Source organism: Rhopalosiphum padi, chromosome 2 (genome assembly GCF_020882245.1).
Source record: "Rhopalosiphum padi isolate XX-2018 chromosome 2, ASM2088224v1, whole genome shotgun sequence".
NCBI lineage: Eukaryota > Metazoa > Arthropoda > Insecta > Hemiptera > Aphididae > Rhopalosiphum > Rhopalosiphum padi.
In genome coordinates this window covers 61,817,447-61,838,175 of record NC_083598.1, presented here as the reverse complement: position 1 = coordinate 61,838,175, position 20,729 = coordinate 61,817,447, and the positions used below count along the sequence as shown (strand labels likewise).

Below are 20,729 nucleotides of genomic sequence, written 5' to 3'. Positions count from 1 at the left end.
TTATTTAAATTATTTAATATCTATATACTTTTTAATTGTATTTTTATATGTCAAGAATATTAAAAATTAGGCAGTAGATGATTATTTAAATTAAATATAAAAATTACAACTTTTATTTCCATAAAAAAAACATTATTATTATTTAAATAGTTACCGAAGAAAAAGACCCGAAGTTGTGCATTTTCGAATAACTACTGTGAATGTTGCAAAATGCTGCCATACTGGTTGGTTGAAATGGCTTAAATACTAAATTAATCGGAATCCTTTATGTAAAATATCATTAAAAATAAAAAAAACAACTTCCACTGTTCCTAAAAATCATTTTAAAGAAACTTTGTCAGTTGTTTATACTTACAACAATACTTTAATATTTAATTGCTACAAATTATGATTGGAGATTTAAACTCTTATGTTCAATCATAATCATTCACGGCGCGGCATTAACTTGGTATGTACATTTTTGTTAAAAATTTATGTACCTACATCCAAAACCAGAAGGGTTCTTGCATTTTGCATAAGTGTTTTGAAATCAAACATTGAGAGATGATTTCTCTTAAGTATTTTCTCCATAAAAATAATTAAATTAATATAGGTTAGATTAATTTTTAACCACATTCTGCGTACATTCCTGACATGAATATATCGCTGCAACTCGTTTGCGCAAATTCAAAATTTTTTACCTGAAAATCGATGACTCGTTTGCGCACGACGAAATCAGTCATTTACCTGAAAATATATCACTTGTTTGCGCACAACTACAACACATTCACACACATGTACTGCAGTACAAATTATCAAATATTTTATAGCAATATTATCTTATAAGTGTAGATCATATCATTTTGGATTTTCTAAACTACTTTTAGGATAGTTTTAGTAGGTATGGTTCAGTTTCAGTACATTTGTGGCTAGTGTGTTGGACGACGTAAACTATTTAATATGGACGTAGAAATTTGTAATATTTTTGAAACTCGGCGAGGAAAACGATGTTTTAATATTGACAATTATAAATTTAGTGAGTATCGTGTTTTAATGAATGGAAATTTTAATTTTAGATGTACTAATAAAAAATATTCTGCGAGTGTTATTGTTAATAAATTAAATAAAATAATAAAAGTAACCAACTCCCGTAATCATGAAGAGTATAATAATCGAACAATCACGAGAGAAATAATCAGAAGTACTGTTAAACATAGTGCAGAAAACGATTTGTACATAAAACCAAACAAATTAATAACAAATAAATTTAAGTTTGAAACAGACAGTCCTAAGCCTGTTAAAGTGAGAAGGAAAATGTGTGCGCAAACGAGTTCTGACAATAGTGATTTTTGTCACAGGTAACCAAAATATATGTGCGCAATCGAGTTGTGTATTTTTGGGCAAACGAGTTGTAAAAAAGGTAAATGTGCGCAAACAAGTTGTAGCCGAATATATACGTAGTACAGTGATTATTATCGATATTTGTATGATAGTGTAAAACAAAAATTATTTCGGTTGACATTATTACTAACTATTATTGTTAAAACCAATATTTTTAAAATCAGTTATTTAAAATATTTCGATATTGTATACCTATCGATTTAATAAAATGTACTTGAGTCTGTCCCAGACAATACGAGTTATATTGTGTTGTTTAATTCTGGTTTCTGAGTGTGGGATGATGTATCTGTGTATCATTATGAATCACACCATTGACTTAAAAGTTAATGATAACCTATATTGCCTATATTATATGATATTTGTTTTGACGAAAACTAGTTCAAAATATTATTGTATTACTGATGGAAATATAAATTTCTAATAAAATATCCTCAAAAATAAAATGTTAAATATTAACTGACAGACCATCCCTGCTTAGTATAGTTTTTTGTCTTATAGAATTATTTATCGTTGAATTCGAATTCAAATTCAAGTTTTAACACATCCAATTTAATGATAATTTTTTAAATAAAAATTTGGATTTAAACTTCAATTGACTATAATAATTCGTGTTTCGATAAACATAATAGCTTAGTATGTCATTATTATTTAGGTAATACGATATTATATCGTAACATGACGTTAATCCAGATCCATTTAATGGAAGACACTTATTATTTAAAACCTATTGACACTTTTTAAGTTGGATGAAGCCTACTTCAAGATAATCCATGATAGGACACGATATAGATGCATCAATATTACATTAATCCATTACGCGTTATAGACAAATGGTTTGTCCTTCAGTTATTGACCAATAATATAATTAAATGACATTGATATATACAGAGTGATTAATTTAATGTAAGATATGCATTATTTCAGAAACAACTGATGGTTTTGTAAATATTTATTTTACTTATTTTAAAGTCATTAAAACCAGCATCTTTCTAAAACAAAAAAATTTGCTTTAATAATTTTTATCATTATCATTTTTATGAAGGATATATTTTAGAAAGAGTAGTTTTATACAAGAAAATTGAACTTTAGACTACTTGTTTATAAATTATAAGTATTTGAAGTTTAGATAAGCTTGGCACCACAAAGGTGATCCGCAAAATGTTTGTACAATTACTCTGCTCATCCAAACTTTAAATAATTTTAACTAATAAGCTACTTGTAGAACATAATTTACTTATATTACGAATAATATTCTGCTTTGGAAAATTAAAAATTAAAAATATATATTGTCATTTGAGTGAGTAAAAAACTTAAAAACGATAAAAAATACTATATTTTTTTTTAAAAACGTTATTTGTAATGACTTAAACTTATATAAAAAAAAAACCTCAATAATTTCTAAAATAATTAAATAGATCACTCCATAGATATACTTAAAAAAAATATGCGATCAACATTATTCGTACGATTATATGATTGGTCAAATATCGATCGTTGATAAGTATTTATAATATAAAATATAACATTATACCTGGTATAAACTATATAACCACTTTTTAAAACACGATATTTGGCGAATTTAAAATTATTTATACTAATACTAATATTTCCACGTCGCGATTCAAAAACTTTTATTACTAATTTCTAAATCCACATTCGGTAAATATAGGCTAAAGTCACAAATTCCATGTACGCACACTATAAGTTCTCGATACGTTCTATTTGTAAGGAATTTAATAACGTTTCCGTACTCTTTATCCGATGATTATCAGTGCTCATCTGTCACCGAGATAAAATATAATTATTTTCGTGTGCGCAAATCAGTTATACATTTAATATAATCGTGGTGCGCAAACGAGTTCCGATTTTTTAGGTAAAAATTATAGATTGTGCGCAAACAAGTTGCAGCCAACTATATTATATAATCTAATACCTATGCCGATATGCAGATTTAGATATCAAAACAATCACCGGTATAATATAGGTAAGTTACAACTCAATAGAATATTATAACAATTCATTAACAACAAAAACTATTTTAAATTTCAATTCTCAATGTGTTTCAGTTCTTGCATTATTATATTATAAGTTAACAAAAGTTCAAATATGAAGACAATTGCAATTATTAATTTAGTGTTGTTTGTTGGTGTAACGCGTGGCCTTCATCAAAACGTGGAAAACTCACATTATACAGGTTAATAATATATTAAATCATATTTTTCAATTTTTGTCAGCCGGTACCCTGAATAAAAAATATTTAATTTAAGCTATTTTTAGAAAGTAAATATTCAATTAGTAACAATTAATAACCAAAAATGTTGGTTAAAAGGTAGCCTTTAACTTAATCAAACTTTGGAAAAATAAATTATAAAAATTCTGTAAATATTATATGTATAGCTAGTAATATAGATTAAAAACAAAAAATAAAAAAATACAAGTAGGTATAATACCTACTAGTAAAGTAGTCTAGTAGTCTCAACTATACATTAAATTGCCATAAGTTAAAGCTGACGAGTTAGAATTAAATTAAACACCACTAATTAAAACAGATTAGAGCTAATTACAAATTGTACTAAAATGTGCTCAAGATTAAATAAAATTACTATAATAAACGAAGAATAAGTACTATAATTAATTAGAACAAGATCATTATCAGATAAAATTCAGTTGAGATAGTAAAAAAAAATTTTCACACATGAAACATTAAAATTAAACAGTTTCATTCGTAAACAACGACACTTAATGTAAAAATTGGTAAATAATATAGAATATATAGATTTAAAACTTACGTGCGGGGTGCTGAATGATGTCCGGCGGATCATCTCATTGGCCATACATCAATCACTTTTGGTAATTCATTTTTGAAGCAAATATACAAATATTTTAATAGTTATCGTTAAAGAAGGTTTTTACTCTGACAATTCCAAGGTTAGAAGAAAAAAATTATATCTTAGCCTCATTGAAATATTCTAGTAGTTGAATTGCATCTTCTTTAGATTCGTAAATAATTACATTCAGTCGGTTATGAATTTTAAGTATTGATTTACCAAGACAAACTAGTTTTAGTACAACAGAAAGGTGATATCTCCATACTATGTCTGAAGATATTTAAAAAAAAAAGTATAATACGCTATATTATTTACTTAATTCGTGTTTTTTTTTTAAATCAGTAGTATAAAATCTAACTAAGTTAGAAAAATTAGTGGCTTATTGTCATTAAATGTATTCAGGTACGTGAAATTTTTAATAACAATACTGTTTTGCACGATAAATAAAAACGGAAAAGTTGTATATTCCCTCTTTGTATTTAAACATAGTATATTCCATCATTATTATTTTTCAAGTAGATTACAAAAATCGCATTTCAAAGGGAGCCCGTTGTAAATATGCAACAAACGATATCCATGAAAATGACAACATTCAGGATACAAGAACGTATAATTTTATAATAAGTGATTTATTAACTGATAATGCAGATCCAAATCCTTCTACAATACCGTAAATAAAAATTTAATTTGTGTTACCTTTTTTTTTTTTATAAATATTTAATTGTGTTGAATTTTGTATTATTTAGGTCACTTATGAAGGAACCGGAATCTACTGGACTCTTAAGCCCAGACGATATTAACCTTGCCGACAAATGTTTTTCTAAGCCCGATTGTGATATCGAGTATCGGTTTAGAACTATGGATGGTAGTTGTAATAACTTAGATAATCCAGTTTGGGGACAAGCTAATACAGCAAACATACGAATTATTCAAGCAAACTATTCAGATAGTATGTATACTAAGTGAATATCTTTAGTGTTTATAATATGATAAACGAATAAATTAAATTTAAGATAATAGCGAAATAAGAAAAGCGAAATCGGGTAATGAATTACCAAATGTCAGACACATACGAACAACTGCTTTCATAGATAAAGATTTTCCGGCACCAAGACATAATTCACTTATGATGCAATTTGGTCAAATTATTACACACGATACTGCATTATTGCTTTCCAAAACTACATTAGGTATGTATCTCAAAGCACGCTATTCAAATTTTAATATAAGTAAACTTTTACCATTTTTGATGAGATGATTTTTAACAGCTTTTTTCATGTAAAATAATTTATAATTGCTATATACCTAATACCTACATATTCTACTAATAATAACACTACTATTTTAAATGAATGAGAGCGATATGAGATGTATGTTTTTTAAGGAATCGATTAAATTACCTACCAATTTAATTATAGTTGGATGATAAATAAAAAAAACCTTATATCTAATTATAAAAATGTAAATTACTTAAAATATTATTGTGTAATTTTATTTATTTATTTAAGTTCCAAACAAATTAAAAATAGTGATTCAACTTTTTTTTGTCAAAAACATTTCAATTTAAAACAATGCGTGGACTCGGAACTAAAAACTTTTAAATACATTTTTATAAATGCTTTATAACTTAAGCTCACAAAAAAACACAATGAATGAACCTTTATATAATATTATGCCCATTTAAAAGGTGATAAATAAACACAACTATAACTATTATAGTGTTAAAATCAACAGCTTATATCTACACGATACAATTAATTAGTACTAAGCAGATTTGTATGTTATAGAATATTTCTCTTATATATTAGTATATTTAGTATATATACTAATCCATACTTTTTACTTTTTATTTTTTTTTATTATTTTTATCTATTTAGTATAATATATAAATATGTACTAAATAATATACTAATTTATACTTTTTATATAACTATAGATATATGTATTTTTTAATTTTTTAATAGTTGTTTATTATTTCTTCTAAGCGGTTACTAGGATACTAAAAATATGTGATATATCTAATTACTTTAGATATGTTTTTTTTATTTAATTTTGTAATTAATAATTAACTTAATCGGACTAAATTTATACCAATGACACCCACAAAGAATGTGGCTTACTATTGGTAAAATAAATTTCAAAATCGAAAATATATAGATAGATAGATAGATAGATATATTTATACTAAATAGATAAAAAAAAGATAAATAAATAGATAACTAAAAAAAAAAGAAAGTAAATAGATTACTTTAGAGTCCAGGGGAGGCCAAACTTTTTGATAAAGATATATTGAGAAATGAGAATATGTTTTTCCTTTGTGGAGACATAAAAATACATGCAACTATTGGATAGGGTCGATTAGAATTTTTTATTAAACTAATAAATATATAATAATACATTCTAAATAATAACATCGCCTGACGTATTTCCCTTCCATTGTATCTTGCGACTGTTAAACACGTATTTATTCGATTACACTTTGAAAACCTTTTGATCGACGTGAGTTTCACACATTATTAACGCATCTAATACACGGGCAACGCCGTGACGGAACAGCTAAAAGTATATAAAACAAATTAATTAATTAATTATTTTATTTGATTATTAAATATTATATCAATTATTCAAGTCAACACATCATCAATAGTTCAATATTATGAATATTTTAATAAATAATAATTCATCAAGCGTCTTATTTTTAATGAAAATATCTTACAATTCTATAAGACGATAGCAGTCCACTGGAATGTTGCAATCCAGATGGTACTACCCCAGAAAATCTACCAAAACAATGTCTTAATATTACAATCCCCGAGGACGATTCCGGATCGAAAAAACGATGTTTATCCATTGCACGAACAGCTGACACATCTGATCTAGGGTGTACAATCAAACCAGTTAGACAAGTAATAAAAATGAAAACAAAATAATATTTATTTAAATTGTCTTTTATTAACTGAAATTTATAATGAGATCTGTATAATTTTTGTCGAATTTCGTTTATCTACATATTAGCAAACTGGAGCTTCCAGTTTTCTTGACGCTTCGTTATTGTATGGTCCGGATAATGACACAGCTATGTTCTTACGGAAATTGGCTGATGGAGAGCTCAAATATCAGTTGGGACCCAAAGATCAGGTATTTTTACCTAATGTCGAAAATTCAACACAATTTTGCAACGTGAACAATGAAACTGCAGTATGCTACATTACAGGTACTTCAATGTCATATTTATACGATTAAGATAACGTCGTATCCAAATGTGTTGTTTCCGTCTTACTAACACATATCATCCAAAATAAATGTTCAGCGGTTCCAATTGTAGATGGCATTATTACACATTAATATGTATAATATTATTAACAATATATTAATATACCGGATTCTGAGAATAATGTAATTTTATAATCTGAATGTAGTATAGGTCGATTATTTTGTAGATATTTCAGTTTACCAATAATTTAGTTATTTGTTATACAGTGATAATCCAAAATTCAAATACATTATTTTTAAGTGATTTCATCATACAATTAATAATTAATAATTGTATAATGAAATCACAATATTAATAGCGTCTATTTACATAATTTTTGGTTGATACTACCTGGATAAAACCATATTGAATTACCAATGGACAACAATAAAGATAGTTTGTAATTTAATATAGGTAGTAATACTATTAAAATGTAATAATTTACTAGATGTTTAATGTTATACACAGTACACTTTATACTGTTATAATGTAATAATACGAAGTCATTGATTATAAATACTAATATATGATAAAAATTTTATCCTTAAGAGGACACCATACCCGCATGTGTTGTATCTGTATTACTAATGTACATCATAACAAATTTTTGTTTAGCAGAATACATTTTGTGATGTTAGCTTTAATATTAGAGTAAATTTACCTATTATAAAATTTAAAGGTAAGAATATTATCTTAACAATGACATATGATTTTATTGATATTATCATTATAAAGTGAATTATGAACATTTTAAAGTTGTAATATTTTACATAGCTGTAACTCGCTTTAAAATAATAATATCATTAAAAACATATGTCATTGTCTAGATAATATTCTTACCTTTAAATTTGGTAATAAACAAATTTACTATAATATTAAAGCTAACATCACAAAATGTATTCTGCTAAAAAAAAATTTGTTATAATGTACATTACTACATTAGTAAGACAGAGACAACACATGTGGGTATGGCGTCCTCTTAATCAAGTTATTTTTTATATGTTAAAACAATTTTTTTTGCCATATTTTCATTCATCGGAAAAACGTTTTGAGTCATAAAACTTTAAAGTTAATAATAAGTGCAAATTAAAAATAATTTTTAAACAGAAATTATGTATAATTAGTATATTATGATTGGTATGTAATGCTACAAAAAGTCACTCCATTTAAGATTCGATTATCTTAGCGATATAACATAAATAAAAGAATGAAATGGTCTATTTGATAATAAGTTATGTATATATATATATAAATAAGTTTGATAACTTAAAGGTAAGAACAGTATTTGTATTTTTTCACACTCATTGGTTTTTTAATTTTTAAGTGAACTATGAGCATTTTTAAATATTAATAATTTACCCACCTATTATACTCATAACTCGCTTAAAAATTTAAATACCATAAAAAATGCAATGAGAGAACACAGATAATATTCTTACTTTTAAGTTTAATAATTAGCCATTTAACTCTAATATTTAAGCTAAAAATACAAAATTTGAATTGCTGAACCTATATTTTGGTATGGTAGGCATTAGTCAGATAGAGAGAGATTGGATGATTATTTTTATTATTGATAATCGTATAACTGTTTATTGGCTATCTACTCAGTTGAGTTGTATAGAATTTAAAAATAATATATTTAACTTTTAACTAAGGTGATCCAAGAGTGAACCAACTTCCTGATTTAGCAGTTGAGACAACTTGCTTTCTTAGACTACATAACTATTTATGCAAAGAACTTAAAGATATGAACCCATCGTGGGACGACGAATGCATATACCAAAATGCAAGGAAAATAGTTATTGCAATGTATCAGCACGTTACATACAACGAATACGTTCCGGAACTTTTAGGTCCGACACCATTTACCATTATTATTGTATATACATATTTATTATTATAGTCTAAGATTAATGATGAAAAGTATAAATTCTTATAGATATATTCTGTATAAGTATACATACACTAAGTAATTTGAGTTTATTAACTATAAATGTTTTTATTATTATTGATTTGTATTTTATAATCTCAGGAAAGGAATTCGCAAAGGCAAACAAATTATTACCATTGACTGAAGGATTTGACTACAATTACAATAAATCTATAAACCCTACTACAATAACTAGTTTTACTGCTGCTGCATTCAGATCACAACATAGCTATATACAAGGGACGTAGAAAGTAATATAGATCATAATATTTTAAACATTTTTTGTTTATGCTGATGGTTATATTTTTGTTTTCCAGTTTGGTCGATGAATCCGGGAATGTAACATCGAAAATACTCTTGAGGAATTATTACTTTATACCTGAAATAGTGCAAAGGAAAGATAATTATGATCATTTATCAAGGGGATTACTAACTCAGAATGCGCAAGATCAAGATCAATATTTTACAGAAGAGGTATATCGTATATTTATTTGTACTATATTATATCAGGATTATGTGATGATATAATCGGAAAAGAACTGTAGTTTTTGGATTAAAATACTATTATTATTAATTTGTATTAGGTTAGTGAATTCACATTCAGAACCCCAAACGAAAAGAACAGACTTGACTTGGTTAGCGTGGACATGGAACGCGGTAGAGATTGTGGAGTACCGCCCTACAATAAATTTAGGAAGCTGTGTGGGTTGAGTGAGGCTAAAACCTTTGAAGACTTGACTGATCAGATAAGCGAAAAAGTGAATATGTTGAATATTCTACACTCATATATTTACAATACAAACTCACAGATAACTTTTTAATAAACCAATCATTTTTTTATTTTTAAGAAAGTCAATACCTTAGTTAAATTATACGAAGATGTAGACGATGTTGATTATTATGTAGCTGGTCTTTTAGAAAATAAAAAACCCGGATCCGTGTTGGGTCATACGTTCCAATGTATTGTCGGAGAAATGTTTTACAGGTGGAAGTTTGGTGATCGATTTTATTACGAATTTGGAAATCAAACGGGTTCTTTTAACTTAGGTAATATTTATAAGTTTTAAAGTACCAAATAAGTTAATAATTTGTGATATCTATATTTTTTATTATATTTTTCTATCTGAGAAGATCAACTTAATGAAATACGAAAAACTACAATGGCGTACATAATGTGCATTACAACAAATATTAGTAATGTTCAAAGGAATGCATTTGTCGTACCGAATAAAAATCAGTAAGTACATTATATATATACTATGAATTAAAATAACCATGTTTGCATTATTTCAAAAGTCTTAATTTATTTTAATTACAAATTATATATTATTATTTTAAAAAAACACAATTAAATTTGTTATTATTTTACAGGAATCCATTGGTACCTTGTGATCTTATACCCAAGCCCGATTTTTCTGTTTGGAAAGAAAAGTAACTTATAAGAAAAAAGTGTCGTTTTTGTAATAAGTAATCAACATTTATGAACTTTTCTTCATTATGAAATACAATAATAATTGTAGTCTAAGAGTTTAAAGGTGTATAGTTAAATGTTTAGAATTATATTAAAATAATCACTTAGTCATGATATAATAAATATATATCATTTTTTATTGAGAATACTAAAAAATAGGTATTTTATTAATAATAAAAAAATTATCAAATAAACAATATCATGCATGCAACTATATAATTAGATACATATTTTTTCAACTAAGAGAAAGTTTTTTATTAATTGTTTTATTTTTAATAAAAATAATAATAATAATAATGTTCTGTTTGTTAAATGATTTATAATTAGTATACGATTCAATGATATCACCTTTGGATAATAAAATACGTATTGTTATGAGTATGATTTCAATGATAAATAATTGTATGTAACTGAAATATAACTTTATATTCACCATAGAAGCTATAACGCACTAGTTATACTTAAAGCTTTAAACTTAATCAAATATAATTAGAATAATATTAAACTAGATTTATTTTTAATTGCAGTATAATTATATAATGTTACAATATAAGCTAACAACGTTTAACAGCCCCGAGCCACTGTCCAAACAACGACAATATTATCCAAAAATATCCAACAAAAACGAAAGGTTTATACGAATTTAAATACTTTTACTTAGGATTAAGTTATTTTTATTGTAAATAGTGTAGATATGTATATTAAAATAAAACCACGATGTATGAATTGCAGCTATAATTGTAATGCAGAACCATACGACTTAAAAAGCATTTTTAATGAATAGAGAAGTATTGGTGCTGTAGTTGTAGTACCTACATAATTAATTATTATCATAATTTCATATTTAACTGAATTGTATATTTGATTTATGATAAATGGTTTTGGCATATACTGTAATAGTTACCAACGTGTGTATTTTTACATGATTATGTATCTTAACTAGCTGATATAATATAACTCATTGGTAACATTTAAAATATATAAAGACTGTTTATCACTAATAAGATTCAATAAACAAATAAGGTAAAACAAATAATCAAAAATTATCCATAATCACCTATTTACTAGGTATAAAATAGTAAATATAAAAGGTAAACACGTTATAAATAAAGACGTAAAAGTAGTACTTGCTATAATAATAATCGTAAATTTAAGTAATTATAATATGATATTATACGTAATTTACGTATGTTACATATCTATAATACTTCACCTATAATACGTGTATATATTACGTTCATTTTATACCTAAATGGCTAAATCGAGCGTGGACAAACCGTGACGGCTGATAGTGTGAACCCTTTCCGCTCAAATCGCCCTCGTGGTCAGCTACTACCGGCTGTGATACATAATATTAATATCTTACGACCAATACGGAAATCTATTACTTAGCGATAAAATGTGTATAAGTTAACGTGATATTTTAAAACAGTATCGCATCTACTACGATTTGACGGTGTGTTTTGACGCGTGACCGTAGTTGGGTACAAAAAGGTCGAATAAGGGAACTTTATATGCATTGGCGCAATTATAATATAATAGAGCCAATATTTGGTTTTGGGAATACAGACACAGTGTTGGTATTTGTGATTATTATTTTTAAAAACTAAATAATATAAAATCATTAGTCAAAAATACCATAATGCACACAACAAAAATAATAAATGGAAGTATAAGTCAAGTATAAGTATAGTTCATACTTTGTATATATTTCAAAACTTACAATATAGATATGTGATAAAATGATAAAAGGTGTACGATAGCATTGTGTAAATATATTATTTAAAATTCAAACCGATACATACCAAGTAGGGTTAAGATAGTCCACACGCGTAGGTATAAGAGCTAATATGTATTTAGCATTTATTTGTTTATTAGTTTCACTTCACGACTGTGGTATTTTCGATATTCGTTAGAAATGAAAACAGTTCCAATTTTGTTGGTTTTAATTGTTAGCATAACATGCGAACTTCAAAATGAAGAAAATAAATTGTTTACAGGTAAATTAATATATCTTAAAATTATAACATGTATAATATTATTAATTATAATTATTATATATTTAACAATATAATATAATATTATGTTAATAAATAATTGATTATAATAAAATTATAATGTAATTATTTCTTGTATAGATTCGTACAGTAATTTGGGAATTCAGTATGAAGAGACAAATGATTGCATAAGTGGTGAATTCATTATCGATCAAAATCCTTCTAAAATACCGTAAATAAAAATAATAGTTGTAAATAATTTGTATTATACCTATAATACGGGCTATACGTGTATATATATATCCATTAGGTCACTAACGGATCCATCAAATACTATTGGATTCTTCGAACCTGAAGACATTGATCTAGCTGATCAATGTTTTCCTAAACCAGTATGTGATTCCACAGTTAAATATAGAACTATAAATGGGAGTTGTAATAATTTATTATTCCCAATTTGGGGACAATCTAACTCAGCAAACACACGAATTATTCAAGCAGATTATTCGGATGGTACAATAAAAATAAACATATTTGTATTTAAATATTGTTCTTATAATATAAAAATTAATTACAATTTAAGGTAAAAACGAACCAAGAAAAGCAAAATCAGGTAAAAAATTACCAAACGCAAGAAAAATACGAACAACTTTGTTCCCAGACGTGGATAAACCTTCACCTAAGTATAATCTATTGTTTATGCAATTTGGTCAAACGGTTGCACACGATACTGAATTAATTTTTTTTAAAACATTAAGTAAGTTTTTAAAAGTATCAACATATATTTAAGATTTTGAATGTAATTGGACATTATAATTATGTTGTACATACCACACGGAAATATTACACTTGAAAATATTAAAAAAAAAAAATTTTAAAAAATGTTGATGTTAGGTTTTACTCAATATTATAATATATTAAATTAATATGGTTTACACTTTTTTTTAAGTTTGTTTTTCGTAATTTATTTAAACATTTAGTGTTGATTTCTTACTAAAAGATAAAAATTTAATTTTTATTTAATTTAGTTCATGATGCTTTAAAAAAAATAATTTTATTAATTGAAGATTCCTAAGTGTTAAAAAAACCGGCAAAAAGTTTAAATTATTGATATATAAATTACCATTTTTAGGATATTTTATTATAAAATAATTCATAATTACCAATTATATTTGACTATTTTAAGTTAAAAATAGAATATTTGTAAAATTTAATTCAGGGATTGAAACGTTTTCGAAATTTATTAAACGTTTTTCATTATTTAAATATTTTATAAAATCCAAATGACCAATAATTAACAGACTAAGCCAGTTTGCAGACATTTTTCTGGAATTGTTGAAATCAGTCTTAACAAAAATAAAAACATATAATTTTGAAGAACTAGGTCAGAAATGTATTTATTTTTATAAATCATATTAAAACAATAAATATCATTTTGTTTTTCTGGGAACTAAACCGAAACCAAAATCAAAAAAGTCCCAAATATGTTTTTAATAGATAGTTTATTCAATAAATTATTCAATGTATTATTAAATTATAATAATTAATTAATATTTATACCATCTTATTGCAAAAGAGAATGGTAGTCCACTAGAGTGTTGCAATCCAGATGGTTCCACACCAGAAAAACTACCTCAAGATTGTCTTCAAATTACGATTCCGCATGATGATCCTGATGGTCCAAAAAGACGATGTTTGTCCATTCCACGAGCCGCAGATACAGCAGATCTAGGTTGTGACATAAAACCAGTCAGACAAGTAAATATAAATTTAGACCCTTATCTCACCTAGGCACTTATGCAGTCTATATTTTTTTATCGTAACCTGAAAATAAAAAAAGTATTAAACTTATGTATTTCATTATTTTGTCAGCAAATTGGAGTTACCAGTTTCATTGACGCTTCATTATTATATGGTTCAGATGAAATCAAAGCACGTTCTTTGCGAACATTGTCTCATGGAAAACTTAAAAGACAATTGGGACCTAAAGGAAAATCATATTTACCCAACGTTAAACAAGCAACAAAAGAATGTAACGTAGTTAATGATGGGACTGTGTGCTACCGTTCCGGTAATTTATATTAAATTTATGTTGTTTTCTATAGGAATATTATAAATTTATTATATGAAAGTGCTTTCATATTATCTTAATAATAATCATGAAAATTAATATTGTTTACATATAATATAATTTTAACTTTAATCATTGTAGTTTTAGATTCTGGTCGGAGCGGTGAATGTATTGATTTTACAAAATAATGTGTTATTATATGTGTTTGTCATAACCTTTTAATACAAAACATATTATTAAAATAAATAAATACTAATAATAAAATAAATGAAATATTTTCGGGAAAAAATATATCAAACTACCGTAAAACTAAATAATTATAATATATTATTTTAATAGCTATACAAAAAAAACCTATCATGAAATATACTTGACGATATAGGCTAACAAACGGTTTCTGCTTAGATTTGTTTTTTGAATACAATACTATTATTGAATTCAAATTTAACATACCTAAAACAGTAACTCAATCGATACCTAATGTACAGCAAAGCGGTACCCACTTGACTATCTACATTATTTTTTTATTTTTTTATTTTAGTAACAAATTAGGAAATACTATCATTTTTCAAATAAATAATAATGAGAATTGAGAGTTTCCGTTTAATATGTTTTAATTTTTGATCGTAACTAAAATACTTAAATAAATATGCATGTAATTTAACTATTTAAATTTTAATACCTATCGTGTAATGTTTAATCAGCTTATTACTTAATAAAATACATCTTTAATAATTTAACATTTGAAATATATTTATCTATAAGGTGATATAAGAGTAAACCAACATCCCAATATAGCAGTTCAAACAATATCACTATTGAGACTACATAACATGTTGTGCGATGATCTCAAAAAGATAAATCCCTCGTGGGACGACGAGCGATTATATCAAGAAGCTAGAAAATTACTCATAGGAATGTATCAGCACGTGGTGTACAATGAATTCGTTCCTGGACTTCTAGGTATGTCATAATAATTAAAATGATAGTATACCTACCTAACTAATACAAAAAAGCAATTAAAAATATATTTTATATATTGTCGCTTGTTACTTACTCATTAAATAGATATATTTATAATATATTAGTATAAAGTATGTTCAAATAAACTAATATCTATTTAACTATTTTTATACATAATAAAATATACTCAATAAAATATCGAGTATTGGGTAATGTATACATTGTCGGACGTCGCATCTAATCGAAACATTACTCGTAACATAATAATATATATTTACATATCGATAGGTAGTATTCAAAAATGTAAAAGTTGAATATTTAAAAAATATTCTATTAATATTTCAAGATGAGTTATTGTTTTTTGGTAGTATAATTAAAAGTATTTAAAAAGTTTTTAAAATATTTCAAAAACATAATTTCCTATAATAAGTACTTAGTACTATCTAATATAATATTATAATATACGAATTTATTTTAAATATTACGTATTATATTTAAAAATATTATAGGAAAAGATTATGCCAAAGCAAACAAATTATTACCATTAGAGAAAGGTTTTAATATGGATTACGATGAATTTTTAAATCCAACTACTATAACCAGTTTTACCGGTGCTGCATACAGATCACTTCATAGCGAAATACAGGGATATGTGGAGTAATGATAATATTTAGACTATTTTTTGTACTAATTTAAATTTACAGTACATATTATATGATTAATTTTTTTATAGTTTGGTCAATGAAGCCAGAAAGGTTACGTCAAAAATTCGTTTGAGTGATTTTTTCTCAAGAACTGACATAGTACAAAGAGGAGACAATTATGATAGTTTTAATAGAGGTTTACTTAGTCAAATTTCACAGGACCAAGATCAATATTTTACAACTGAGGTATGATAATTATTTATTGGTTATATTATTTTATGTTCTCAAAGAAATTAAATTTACGTTACCTATAACATTTATGAATAATAAGTATGGCAACGATTATTATAATTTATTGATTTAGGTTAGTGAATACCTATTTAGAGATCCGAATAAAACAGAAGGCTTCGATTTAGTCAGCTTTGACTTGGAACGTGGTAGAGATTTTGGAGAACCGTCATATAATAAATTTAGGCAATTGTGTGGATTGAGCGAAGCTAAAACTTTTGACGATTTTACTGATCAAATAACCAAAAAAGTAAATACCTACGTTAAAGAATTGCACATAACATAACACACCAACTATTACACTTGGAATTCATCGAATAACTATTAAACTAATCATTAATAAAAACATATTATTTTTGAAGAATGTTGATATCTTAGCTAAGTTGTACGAGAATGTAGACGATGTAGACTTTTACGCGGCCGGTTTGTTAGAAAAACTGAAACCGGGATCTTCGTTAGGTCACACGTTTCAGTGTATTTCTGGAGAAATGTTTTTCAGATGGAAATTTGGCGATCGATTCTATTACGAATTTGGAAACCAAACAGGGTCATTTCGCTCAGGTAATGATTGACACTTTTGTTAGATATCTAATTATTATATTTAAAGCTTAATAGCATTATTTTTACTCTCCGTAATATTATTAAACTTTTTTAAAAGATCAACTTGATGAAATACGAAAAACATCATTATCACTAATCATGTGTATGACATCAGACATCCAATCTATACAACGCAATGCATTTGATGTAATCAGTAGTCAGTGAGTATTTAATTTTATATATTACCTCTAGATACCTATTAGTTACATAATATAATATATAGTTGAAACTTGGGTAGAACATAAATAAAAAATATTTTTAAATCAGAAATTTATCGTTTTCGTAGAATATGTTTTTTCTTGCTAGTGGTGTAAAATGTCAAATTTAAAGATTTTGAGATTAAAATATATCATAGAAAAATATATAAACAAAGTGCTTAAACATAATTTTCTCTATACTCAATTACTGTTTTATATTTATATTTTTTTAGTAATTTAGTTTAAAAAAGGAAGTAAATACTGAACTAAATGAATTACTAAGATCCTATCTAGTATTATAAAATACAAATAAACGAAACAAAAACAAATGAAAAGTTTATATAAAAAAAGAAACCTGATATGTTATATTCAATTATAAAAAAAAAATAAAAATTCCGATAATATTGTAATAGCTACGAAAGCTAAGTTCCTATCTTTTAAATAATAACGTACTTATTGTCACCAAACAAAGAGGAAAATATTTTGTCTATCAAAAATACAGTGCCTAATCACTGTTATCTATGATATATAATCTAGGTAATATTAATATTAGGAAACATAGGTTAAGGTAGGTTAAGTGCCTGGTAGCTAATACTTATCTATATAGAGTTATTTAAATTAAATATATCTGTAGTTAATATTATCATAATACAAAATATGTATACAATACTGTATAAAATCAGAAAAATATGAAATAATAGATCTATAATAATTATTATCGATTTTTTTTTTCAGAAATAAATTGGTACCTTGCAGTTCTCTACCAAAACTCAATTTGGATCCTTGGAAAGAATCTTAATATATGCCTAATATTGTAGTGCTTATATGCCTTATATACTGGCTGTCTTTTGTAATAAATTAATAATTGAGTACAAAGTATTAATATTGTTGAAATTCAGTACCTAATTAGTAGTAGTCAGTAAAACAAAATAATTCTAACCTAACCTTGCTATACTGTTTTTATTTTAATACTAATATGTTTTCATATTCTTGGATATAATTCTATATTCCTATAGTAATTTAAAATCCAACTAATACTCAGAATATGGGTCAAGAACATGTTAACCGTTTATTTATATATATGACAGCAGTGATACCGAACACAGGGTACAGGTTGGGCAGTCGCTCGACCAATTTTATTGGGTGGTAGGTGATGCCCATATTGTATTATAAGTTCAGGGAGTTAAAATGGATTAAAACTCTTTTTAGATACCTATATTGTCGGATTTTGTATTAAAATCCGGATAAAAATATTATGCAGCGCTTGATTTGGAAAAAAACTAGAAGGAGGACTCAGTGGGTGTTGGATGAGCGAACGTTTCACACAAAATTCAATGTCACATTTCTGTGGGGTGCAAAGCCCCCACATCCTCTTCAGCCACCCGTAATCCCCAAAAATCATTAAATTTATTACATAAAAATATTTTAAAATAAAGAAACACTTATTTATTTATTACACATCATCCAATGACATTATAATTTAAATTACGATTTATAAAGATATATAATATGTTATTAATAACTCATCAATTAATACACCTACAAAAAACGAATCATGTATTATCACATATGACACCCGTGTACATGAATACAGTATTGTGCGACACAAACGTCGTCGAGATACACTTTTATGGTATACAGCACAACCCGTGGATGAAGATATATGACATAAAAGTTTAGCTACCAACAACAACAAAAAAAATATAAATACGATAAAATGCAATTAATTGAATAAAAAAAAACAGTATTGTACATCGACAAAAGGGCTTCGAATCAAATGTATATTAAAAACGTGGAAATTTAAGCAATAATACAATAGAATAAATATCTCTTACGTCGATCGACGTCCGCGATCCTATGTACGAAAATCAAAAAGAACGAAGAAAAACGTCTGGGGGACTGTCGTCGGCGGTCGTACTCGTTTCCGCGATCGCGACCGCTACAAACGCAAATGGCGAAAAAATCGTATATACGCACGGCTTTCAAAAGACGCAAATTACGCAAATATGAAAAGAACGGGTAGGAAAAAATTCTGGAAAAGTCTTAAAATCCCGTGAAAAGTTTGTACATAATAAATAATTGTTTAATATTTTAACTTTTAATTTTTTGTCCGTGAGGGGGAATTTTTCCGTTCGGTGCGGGGGGGGGGGGTGCATGGATAAGGTTCTAGATTCTACTTTTCCTTTTTATTATTCTTATTCCTAATCTCATTATTATTAATATTACTATTTTTATTATTGTTATAATTATTTTATTCTTATAATAACTTTTATATAAATTGTGCGTTTATCGGCGATTGCACTATTGGGGTTTCTACGGTTTCTTCTTATCTGTCAAAGAACACAATATCAGTCCTGCATATTGTGTAATCCCTAATGAATCGGGTATAAAAGGCCCGGCGAAACGAACAGCATTCACATTCACCGTCTGTCCTCCGTCGTAGCAAGACCCACCCCGGGCAGACTTGCGCGATTAGGGAAGGCATGAGGTATCTATATTTTTTGTCAAAGATTTTTTGATATTTAACATATTATGTTGCCTGCACATTATATTGCTTGTACTCGTATTATTAATTAGTGAATATTACCTCTGCGAATTTCTAACATTTCCTTAACTCAAACTCTGGTATGCACAAACAAATTTCGACCTTGGCCTTGTTCCGTGGCCTATAACATAAATCTGACACCATTCGAGCAGTGCATTAGAGGTTGGTTTGTTGCGTTTGCGCAAACACTGTTCATCACATTATTTTGCATATTTTATTTTTCCTGTTCCCGTGTTATACGTTAAACAGTTATTCATAGGACTACGTTATTCGTAAGTGTTCAAGTATGTTTCCCAAACAGAACGTATATTTGTAAAACCCCGTTTCCCTGTGCGTTATCGCAGAGCTACGGCGGGTTACGTTCCGCAGAAATGACAAGTCGCGCGTACGTCGGATCTAGCGAGCATATGGCACAGTTCCAGTGACTCGTCAGAGTTCCACGTTACGGGTGCATCGCTCTCGTTTGAGCTGCCCGTCTCGTGTGCCGCTGTAATGATCTGACAACGCGTGCGATTCGATCCTGATCCGATTATTCGGTGGCTGTGACGTCGTTGAATGACAT

The 20,729-nt window shown here is 26.8% G+C and overlaps 2 protein-coding genes across 2 annotated transcripts; both read left to right on the top strand.

The window, feature by feature from the left end:
• The first annotated feature begins 2,938 nt into the window (after window positions 1–2,938).
• On the top strand, window positions 2,939–11,588 carry LOC132921094 (peroxidase-like). The gene is made up of 14 exons (XM_060983930.1): window positions 2,939–3,364; window positions 3,447–3,574; window positions 4,728–4,878; window positions 4,955–5,157; window positions 5,222–5,398; window positions 6,936–7,114; window positions 7,224–7,422; window positions 9,117–9,314; window positions 9,494–9,635; window positions 9,709–9,865; window positions 9,976–10,149; window positions 10,240–10,438; window positions 10,523–10,628; window positions 10,763–11,588. The coding sequence occupies exons 2-14, from the start codon at window positions 3,487–3,489 to the stop codon at window positions 10,824–10,826; spliced, it is 2,037 nt and encodes a 678-aa protein (XP_060839913.1). The 5' UTR covers window positions 2,939–3,364; window positions 3,447–3,486; the 3' UTR covers window positions 10,827–11,588.
• A 773-nt stretch (window positions 11,589–12,361) lies between these two features.
• On the top strand, window positions 12,362–18,501 carry LOC132921093 (peroxidase-like). Its single transcript, XM_060983928.1, has 14 exons — window positions 12,362–12,438; window positions 12,741–12,862; window positions 13,001–13,091; window positions 13,170–13,372; window positions 13,443–13,616; window positions 14,436–14,617; window positions 14,732–14,930; window positions 15,696–15,893; window positions 16,403–16,550; window positions 16,627–16,783; window positions 16,902–17,075; window positions 17,188–17,386; window positions 17,484–17,586; window positions 18,358–18,501. Exons 1-14 carry the CDS (start codon window positions 12,377–12,379, stop codon window positions 18,419–18,421), a joined length of 2,076 nt encoding a protein of 691 aa, XP_060839911.1. The 5' UTR covers window positions 12,362–12,376; the 3' UTR covers window positions 18,422–18,501.
• The last annotated feature ends 2,228 nt before the right edge of the window (window positions 18,502–20,729 follow it).

What these genes read in the sequence shown, in the direction of transcription:
- LOC132921094 (XM_060983930.1), top strand. Translation starts at nt 3,487, where the DNA reads ATGAAGACAATTGCAATTATTAATTTAGTGTTGTTTGTTGGTGTAACG. An exon ending in ATACGTTCCGGAACTTTTAG is followed by an intron (nt 9,315 to 9,493) that starts GTCCGACACCAT and finishes TTATAATCTCAG; the next exon opens with GAAAGGAATTCGCAAAGGCA. An exon ending in CTGATCAGATAAGCGAAAAA is followed by an intron (nt 10,150 to 10,239) that starts GTGAATATGTTG and finishes TTTATTTTTAAG; the next exon opens with AAAGTCAATACCTTAGTTAA.
- LOC132921093 (XM_060983928.1), top strand. Translation starts at nt 12,377, where the DNA reads ATGCATTGGCGCAATTATAATATAATAGAGCCAATATTTGGTTTTGGG. An exon ending in CAAAATCCTTCTAAAATACC is followed by an intron (nt 13,092 to 13,169) that starts GTAAATAAAAAT and finishes TATATCCATTAG; the next exon opens with GTCACTAACGGATCCATCAA. An exon ending in ACATAAAACCAGTCAGACAA is followed by an intron (nt 14,618 to 14,731) that starts GTAAATATAAAT and finishes TTATTTTGTCAG; the next exon opens with CAAATTGGAGTTACCAGTTT.